Source organism: Lissotriton vulgaris, chromosome 9, assembly GCF_964263255.1.
Source record: "Lissotriton vulgaris chromosome 9, aLisVul1.2, whole genome shotgun sequence".
NCBI classification, from domain to species: domain Eukaryota; kingdom Metazoa; phylum Chordata; class Amphibia; order Caudata; family Salamandridae; genus Lissotriton; species Lissotriton vulgaris.
The window spans coordinates 671,544,352-671,553,806 of record NC_141697.1 but is presented as its reverse complement, the minus strand read 5'-3'; the positions used below and the strand labels follow the sequence as shown (position 1 = coordinate 671,553,806).

At 58.6% G+C, this 9,455-nt stretch overlaps 1 protein-coding gene across 1 annotated transcript; it reads right to left on the bottom strand.

The window, feature by feature from the left end:
* Nucleotides 1-230: 230 nt before the first annotated feature.
* LOC147692082 (uncharacterized) lies at nt 231-4,680 on the bottom strand. Its single transcript, XM_086936734.1, has 2 exons — nt 4,362-4,680; nt 231-853 (listed from the first exon to the last, which is right to left on the bottom strand). Exons 1-2 carry the CDS (start codon nt 4,678-4,680, stop codon nt 231-233), a joined length of 942 nt encoding a protein of 313 aa, XP_086792860.1.
* Between the last annotated feature and the right edge of the window lie 4,775 nt (nt 4,681-9,455).

The following is a 9,455-nucleotide window of genomic DNA, read 5'->3' as shown; positions in this document are numbered from 1 at the left end:
CTGCCTGACAGCCCCCCACCCCCACCCCTAAATGTAAACCCGAACATTGCAACAGTAATACAACCACAGTAATACAACCACATCCGCTCATCAACCTGCCCCTACTAAATGCCCCTAATGACCTCCATGACCCCACCCCGCTACCATACAGTCCCAGGCCTCCAGCAACACCACCCTATCACCTTAGGACAGCGCCACTCGAAAGTCGTATACGACTTTCGACCTCCCCCCTAGGACTCCAGCCTCCTGGGATACCTGACCACCCCCAGGGCCCCATCTAAAGCCTCCTTCAGCTGCACTACATACAGCTCCATGCCATACCTGGACAGGTGAACCCCATCCTCCCGGAAAAAATAGTTTGCACCATAGCGCAACTCCGGGTGCTCCATCCTCCCCACCCCCTCCCTGGCGCAGAATTCACGCATCTCGCGGTTGATCTTCCTACGTGCCTTATCTATGGTCCCTGGGCGCTCAGCTCCCCTCCACACCCGCCTGGGAATAAACTCAGACCATATGACATGGCACCCCGCCCATTGCCTCTTGATTTCCCTCAGTTCCTGCTTCATTTGTTTGAGTAGCGCCAACCACTTGCACTGCACCAAATCGTTCTCGCCCAGGTGAATCACCACCACATCCGGGCACACCCCCCCTCTCACCAGTGTGTTCAACAACGACAATAACTCATGCCAACGCCTACCCCCTTTCCCCCTCCAATGACATCTGTACAACCCCGCATCCAATCCCAAATTGAGCGCCTGATGCCTGTCCCACTCCGCTTGTTCTGCCTTCTTGACGAACGAATGACCCACAATGTACAAATTCAGGACAGCCACATCCGGCCCCACCACAGCACCTGCAAAGACACATATATGAAAATCGGGAATCACTGCGACGATGCACCATCCGCCTCCCTCAACCGCACATACGTCCTGTAACAGTCCGACTTCCACCTACCCAGCCTCTGTATCTCTTCCTTACCCCAACCCCTCCGTGCCGCCTCCGTCGCCGCCCCGATCCGAAAAGAATGCGTCCCGAACGCCAGGGGATCCTCCCCCATGCACCGCAGGGCACGCCGCAGAACCCACAACGCTTGCGACGCCGTCACTCCGCCCCCCCCACCCCGACCAAAAACCTCCCCCTCCTTCTCTTCACCCTCGGCCATCAACCTCCTGCCCCACACCGCCGGGCACACCCCCTCCCTGTCGCCCGGCCCCAGCACCACCCAGGTACCAACCCCCCGCTGGTCCGTCTTCGAGCGTCTCAAACACACCGCCACCTCCGGGGCCCGAACCTCCACGTCCCCCCACAACACCCCCCGCCTCCCCTTCGCGCCCAGCAACTCCGACACTCGGAACGCCCCAAAGAAAAGCCATGACATCAAGGTAGAGAAACGCACCGTCTCGCCTGCATCCCTGCACACCTCGGGAAGCGCGCCAATCACTCCTGCCAACAAGTCCACCGTGATGGGACGGCGCAGCCGCACCTTCGCCCCCCTCTCCCTCGCCCACCCCTCCAACAGCCTGGTTCCCAGCTCCCCTGCCGACGGAGGGTAACCCCACCACATCTTCCCCATGAACGCCACCGCCGACAACTTGCCCGCAATCGACACCCGCGACAAGCCTCTATCCATGAGCGCCAGCATGAATCTTACCACCTGTTCCTCGCGCTGCCACCTGTCCCCGCTCCGCACTGCACCTGACTGCAGGAATTCCTCCCACGCTAGTTCATACGCCTTCCACGTAGACACTGCCACCGACGTCTTCACCAACTGAACGACCCGGCCTCGCCCACCGACCACAGTTCCTCCGGCACCGGCGTCTTGACTTCCTCCGCCGCCATGGCTAGCCCATGGAACCTCTCCCACTGTGAACGAGACAAGGCATCAGCAATGTCATTGTCCACTCCGGGAACGTGGCGCGCTTGAAACAGTATGTCATTCTCCAAGCACCGCAGGACAAACACCCGCATCAATTTCAGCACCTGCGGATCCCGAGCCGACTGCCTGTTCACTACCTGCACGACGGCCATGTTGTCCACACGAAAAAGCACCCTCTTGTGTGCCAGCGCCCCTGCCCACACCGTGACCGCCACCACCAAAGGGAACAACTCCAGGAACGCAATGCTCCTCCCGCCCGCCTGCCAATGGTCCGGCCACTGCTCCGCATACCATTTTCCCTCCCAGTACAGCCCGAAACCTCCGACGCCCGCCGCATCCGAGTACATGGTGACATCCCACTCCCAGTCCTCCGCCGGCGCCATCGGCACACCATTGAAACGCTCCAAGAACGCCCGCCACATGCGCAGGTCCTCCTTCATCCCCGCCGAGAGGCGCACATGGTGATGTGGCAACGGCAAACCCGACAACGCCAAGCCGAGACGCCGGCAAAACGTTCGGCCCGCCCGCACCACGCAAAATTCAAATGTCCCAACAACACCTGCACGTCCCGCACCGTCACCTTCCTCTTTGCCAACATGCCATCCACCAAAGCCAACATTGCCACCCTTTTGTCTTCCGGCAGGCGTGCTTCCATGGCGACCGAGTCGAGCTCGATACCGAGAAAGGACAACACCGTACTGGGACCGCACGTCTTCTCTGGTGCCAAGGGAACCCCAAATTCCCCCATCAACCCGGCCAAACCATCCAGCAGCCGCTGACAGTCCGCCGCACCGGGCCGCCCCACCAGGAAGAAATCATCCAGATAGTGCGTCACTGACTCCGAGCCTGTGCGCCTGGAAAAAACCCACTGAATGAATGAGCTGAACCGCTCAAACAGTGCGCATGAAATGGAACACCCCATCGGCAGCACCTTATCCACAAAGATGAGACCTTGAAACTGGATCCCCAGCAACTGGTAATCCGCCGGGTGCACCGGAAGGAGTCGGAAGGCCGACTTGATGTCGCATTTTGCCAACAGCGCGCCCCGTCCCGCCGCCGCCACCAGACGTCGTGCCACGTCCACCGACGAGTAAGTCACAGACGCCAACTCCGCCGAAATGTACGCATTGACCGACTCCCCCTCCGGCCAGGACAAGTGCTGTATCAGTCGGAACTGCCCCTCCTTCTTCTTAGGCACCACCCCGATGGGGGAAATGATCAAGCCCGGCAGCGGCGGCGCCGTGAAGGGGCCCGCCATCCGCCCCTCCCTGACCTCCTTGAACAGTTTCTCTCTCACCATGCCCTTGTGCGCGTTCACCGATTTTAGATTGTCCGCCCAGCGAGCAATCCGAGGGCCTTCGTACCCCAGCCGAAACCCCTCCCGGAAACCCCGGCGCAGCACGGCAGCATCCTCCGCCCGCGGATACGCCGCCAACCAGGGCTCCATCCGCTCGATCCTAACCGGCGTACGAGCCTTTTCCCAGAGCTCCGGCTCCCCCCCCCTCTACCCCTTCCCCTCCCCCCACCTGGACCCCCTCTGGCAAGTCCACCTCCCTGCGCGGGCAGCTGCCCTGGTGGGCCTCCGGGCCCCCAGCACCGCAGCGCCGGATGGTTCCGTCCACATGAAGAGCACTCGTGCCGGAAACGGCATGCCGCCCGCCGACTCCCCTGTTAAAATCCCAGCAGGCCCCGACTGCAGCCTGGCTGCCAGAGGCTCCCTGTCCCACCCCCCCACGGGTGGGGCGCGCCTCAAAGGGGGGGGACGCCAGCGGCAAACCGCTGGCCGTGTAAATGGTGCGGCCAAACTTGGCCCCTCCCATCGTCTGCTGGTACAGGTCCGAATCTAGCTCCCCCCACTGCGCTTCCGGGTCCCCCGCCATGCGCGCCCGAAACTCCTCATCGTAGTGCGACCAGGCGTACCCGCCGTAAGTCACCTGCGCCCTGCGCACCACGTCCATGTATTTAAACAGCGCAACGCACCTGTCCGGGAACTTCTCGCAATACACGCTCGCGTAAATGAGGAACGCTGCGGACCAATTGTCCAGCGTCAGGGGAACCTTAGGGCGCCTTGCCAACTCCTGCTCCTCCTCCTTCGACCCCTCTTTTGAGGTCAATTCCCTGTGTAGCAGCTTCAAAATATCTATGTATTCCCCTTTCCAAATCTTTTCCTTCGTCGCCGCGGAAAGGTGGGCCCCTAGCGGCTTGGTCAACCACATGTACGGCAGCTTCCGCACCGGAATCACACAACTCTCCTTACTTCCCCCCGCCGCCTCCTTTCCGCCCGACGCCTTGTCACCCGCCACCACGGCCTCGGCACCCGCGCTCGGCGCAGCCCCGCCCGGCACCGCGCAGTCCGTACCGACTCCCACGTCCTGTACATACCGTCCCCGCACCAGCCGCCACCCATCCTCCCCATCGCCCCCCGACCCCACTGACACCTGCACACAACGCCTCTTAGCGCTCCCCGCGCCGTCCCCTGTCTTACCTGGCGTCAAGGTCGGTGTCCTTGCTGGATCCCGCCGCCTTACCAGTTGAGCCGAGGGGGCCGTCACTCTGGGAGCTTCCTGCCTTGCTGGCACCTGCAATACACTTCCAACAACGTTACCAGCCCCCCCATCCTCCCGGATCTCACCCTCTTCCTCCGACTCACCATCCGCCGGCTCCACACCACTCCGGCCCCTCACCTGGGGTTCCAACCGGCTCAGACCCGCTCTCTCACGACACACCCGCATCAAATCCAGCAAGTCCACACTCTCTCTCCCATGCACCACACTCGCAGGCAACTCAGAGATAGTCGTGTCCATCCTTACTCCCCCACCCCCGGCGGCCGTAGAGACCCATCGGGGAGGGGCCTGCGGAGACGCGTCTCGCCTCCATTCACCAAGTCCCTGAGCCAGGTCCCTCGCTGGAGCTCGGCCGTCCGTACCAAACAGAGCCGGCCCATCCACTCGGTGGGTGGGAGCCGCATGCTGCTCCCCCGAGCGCCTTACCAACAGCTCCTGCCAAGGAAAAAAGGTGGAGTCCAGCATGCCAGGGTAAAAACAACCACCCTCGCCCCCCCACGCGCCGCCCCCTCCGCCAAACCCCCACCCCATCGCCGCACCCCTCCCCCTCCCCCATCCCGCCGAATGACCTCCGTGCCGTGACGGTACCCCCCCTCCCCCCAGCTCCCAACCCCCCTCCCCCACCCATCCCCCTGGACCTCCCCACCCCCTGGGACCCCCACTCGGCCCCACCCCTCTCCTCACCCCACCCCCCCTGCCTCCCCCAGGCCGCGCCACTGCCCCCTGCCCCCCCCCAAAGCATGCCTCATGCCCGCCCGGACCCCCCACCCATCCCCTACCCCCCGACTCACCCCCGCCACTCCCACCGACTCACCCCGAATCACCCCGCTCGCCCGTCGCGCCGCCGCCTCCGCTCACTCCCCCCAGCGCCCCCGCCCCACCCTGCCCCCCCACCCGGCCGACTCCACCCCCTCGCCCCCGCCGCCCAGGCGACGCCCGCCCCCTCGCCCCCCCTTCCTCCGCCGAGGACCCACTCCAGTCCAGCTCCGTGTCCTCCCCCCCCCAGCACCCCTTCATCCTCCAAATCCGTCTCGTCGATGAGCAGCGGCGAAACCGCCCCCCCAGCCCTCCCCCCACCAAACCCCCCTGCACCCGCTGCCACTGGGACCCTCCCCCCCCGGGGGCCCCTCCGCACTCTCATCCCCCTGCCCCCCCCTCCAATGCCCCCACTCTCCCCAGGCAGAACTACCCGGTCCCCTTCCCCCTCCCCCACACCCTCCAGGCCACCTGGCCCTACCTCAACCACTGCCACTGGCCCCTCGCGGCCCCCACCCACCTCTCCCTCTCCCTCTCCCTCACCCCCTGCCACAAACACCAAGGGCCTCTTCCGCCCCTTCTGTTTGGCCTTCTGAGCCCCTACCTTCGCCTTGCCCGGGGCCTTGTCCGCCGCCCGACCGCCCCCCCTCGCCCCCCGCCTCCCCTCCCGCCTCGCGGAGCCGCCCGTGACCTCGGCGGGTCGCACGCCGCCACAGCTGCCGCGGCGCCGATGGCAGCGCGCCGCGGCGGCCTTACCTTGAGGTCGGGCCGCACTATATCCATGCGGCCCGCCTCCGTCAGAAGCCTCAGTGCCTCCAGCACACGCGGGTCCGAGGAGTCCGCCATCGCGACACAGCAACGCCCCCTACCGCTGACACAGCGCACCGACCAGCTCCCTGCCTGCACACCCTGCACGTCAGGCAAACGCTCGACGAACGGCTCGGAAACACCGCGCACCGCCGCCACAAAGCACCGCTAGGCCCCAAACCCTGCCACAAAAAATGCCTGTGACCTGGCTGCTGTGTCACCGCACCACAAACAGTGTGCGGTGACACAAAATGGCCGGTTTTAACCACCCCAGCCCAAAAGAAGCCCAAAAACCACCCAACCAGCCCAACCAGCCCAAAGAGCGCCGCTACGGCGAGCCCCTAGTGTCATGCTTCCTCCCCCCCTCCCCTCCCCTGGTGCCCCAAACATCCCCGGGGGGCGAGCCTCCCGTTGGTCGGCCACCCCCCCAAATCCCCATTTCGCGCTCAGCACAGCTCACGCGGCTACCGCTGGGAACCAGCCAATCAGGACAACTTCCTTTCCTAGACTGTGCTTCCGCCCGAAGCAGCCCGGGGGTAGACATTCTATGAATGTCACCCCCGGAAGCCCTCAGTGCAATGGTGTAGAGTGGGCAGGGGCACATGTGTGGTTGCCCTGGAGCAAAATTCTTAAGGAAGAAGGGGTGTACAGTAGAAAGACCATGACGCGAGGGCTGACCGAGTGACTCTGGACAGAGGACTGTGGTCAAAAAGTGATATAGGCAGAGTCTAAATTCTGTCATCCTAAGGACTTTTTAACTCAGCGGGGACTCACTGAGAGAGGCGGGCAAAAGTCACGCTGTGTAGAACGAGGACGACCGTCCACTGACAGAAGGACAGGGTTGCATAGCATGTAACTCTTGTATTCAGACCACACATTGCTTGTGCTGATAATGGCCACACCCCCAGCATTACTAGCTCAACTAGAAGGCTCCTCCCTGCCCAGAAGCAGCTTGTGTTGTGACACTGGTTGAAGACAATTCAGCTTGTCTTAATGACAGACCGGCCATTGAATCCTGCTAGCTGCTGACCAGCTGCTAGGGGAGACCCAGGAAGCATGAAGCACCAGCAACCAACCCCCATGCCAGCGAAAAACACAATCAAGAGGGTGTCCCAGGTGAGAAAATGGATGGGTGGCATAGAGATAGGCAGGTATGTCAAAAGGCATTTGTTGGTAACTAAAACGTCTTCCTAACAATAGATATATACTCAGATAAACTGGCAAATTGGGAGGCGTGTTGCAGAGTGGGAGGGGAGAGGAGGGATAAGAGAGCTGGTGAAGCACATCAGTCATTAGTTGATCCACACTGCTGCCATGTCCCGACTGGCAGCAACCTTAACCTAATCACAAACTTTGGTAGGCTACTAGATGCAACACATTTGCCTTGTATTCATTTTCTCTTTATTGTTTCCAATATAGCGCAACCCACCTTTTTATTATAGTAGATGTTTCCTCTTCTTTAACATTTGCTAGCTTCGTTGACTTTGACAATGTTGTAATATATTGTTTAGGCCATATTATTTGATCCATAACAAAAACTGTTTCCTTACGTGTTGTTATGGTGACACACAATAGAGAACGCTACTTTTAAATTTGCATGGGAAGGGGGGTTCAGTGAAAAGGCATGACCTGTCAAACATAGGACGGATTAGCAGAACTATACATGTCTTGCCCCCTGCGCTGGCAACCCATGCTAGGCTGCTGGACCACTGGGAAGTAAACAGAGCAGAAGAACACATATGTGATGTATTAGAAGAAATACAGTGCTACAGTCAGTGGCAGACGGCACGGCTCGCAGTTGGTAGGGGGGGTGCGCACACTTTGTTTGCCGCCGGGTCCCTCCACTCTGCTCCAGCTCTCCTTCGTCAGACTCCAGGATCAGGAAGCACAGTTAGGATCCTCTGACCAATTGTAATGCAGAATTTTAATTGGTAAGCACCCAGGCACCCCTGACCAATCACAACACTGCAATGCAGCCTTGTGATTGGTCTGAGCGTCGTGGTTTGCCGCTCAGGCAGGGAATGGGGGCCAGGCGTGTTCTCCTGCATGGAGAACAGGGAAAGTCTGCATGAGTGTTTGGCCATCACCAGAGGGATGGCCAAACAGTCATGTGCACTTAGGAGTGGGCAAACTACTCCTCCCCTACCCTGCTATGAGAGCAGAGCAGCTCCCCCGTCTGTTGCAAAGCAGCACGGAAACATAAAATTATAAGAACTCAAAGCCCCTGACTACAGTTAGGGTAGTGCAAATTCAGAATTCAAAAGATCAATACCCAACTGACATATGCTGTGAGACATGACAGTGTGGTAGAGTTACAAATATCCTTCTGTGAGTAACCCTTGAAAACTGCCCCGGCAGTGGAGAACCACTGGTAGAATGATCCTGGACCAAGCCGGGATGAGCGAGTCCTGAAGCCAGGTAAGCCTGATGGATGACTTAAATTCAATGGTGACAAACAAAACATTTACATGGTGGAAGGATGCTGTTCTGGTGAGATAATTAGAAATTCCCCTATGTTCATCTAAATAGTATAACCAAACTCCCTTATCTGGGGAAAGTGAGTGATAAAAGACGCAGGCACAAGACTGGGAAAGTAAAAAGAAGGAACCTTGGGAAAGATATCTGGGCAGGATAAAACCCACTTGATCAAGAAGAACCACTGGAAAGTTTTAGAGCAGAGCAGAGACCCAGCCTCACCTAGAAAATATCCCCCAATATAAACCTTGGCTCTCAAAACTTGAGGTTGTCTGAGTCCAGAGGCTGAAAGGCAATTTTCTTAAAACCCTGTAGGACCAAAGGGATGGCACAAGGGTGAACAGGGTAATGGACCTCTGGACATCAATGAAAAAACTTCTTAGGAGATGGAAAGGCAGCAACTCCACACATTTGACAACTGAACCTCAGAAGGTGTGAGCTGTAGCCCACAAGCTCTGCAGGGTGGAGGCAGTCAGTCCCAATAGGAAACCATCCTTACAAATGTAAAGTACCCTGGTGGGTTTGTAGGAGGATGTCTGTACCATCTAAAGGAACACCAGGTCTCACAATTCTTCCAGTGGCAGGCATAAATCTTAAGGGTTACGTAGCACCTAGTTTGACGAATACACAGGGTGGCCTCAGTGGAACAGTCCAAGGCATGAAGGCCTATACTTTCAAGCTCCAAAAACCAGTCGGAGGTGAAGAAGAAAGGGTTCGGACAGAAGAGAGACTAATCAGTTCGTACAGCAGAGCTCAATCGGCAATGCAGAAGCATTGATATCTACAATAAAAAATAACATCCTGGAGATTAAATTTGAAATACATCTTTAATATAAGTGTACGAAATAATCTGAATTGTAATATGTGTTTCTGTATGTATAAATCTACCTTCAATGATTTGTAAATCAAATTTGTGATCAGAATGATTCTTAACATAACAAGATTATCATCTGTAGTATAACAAATACACATTACTA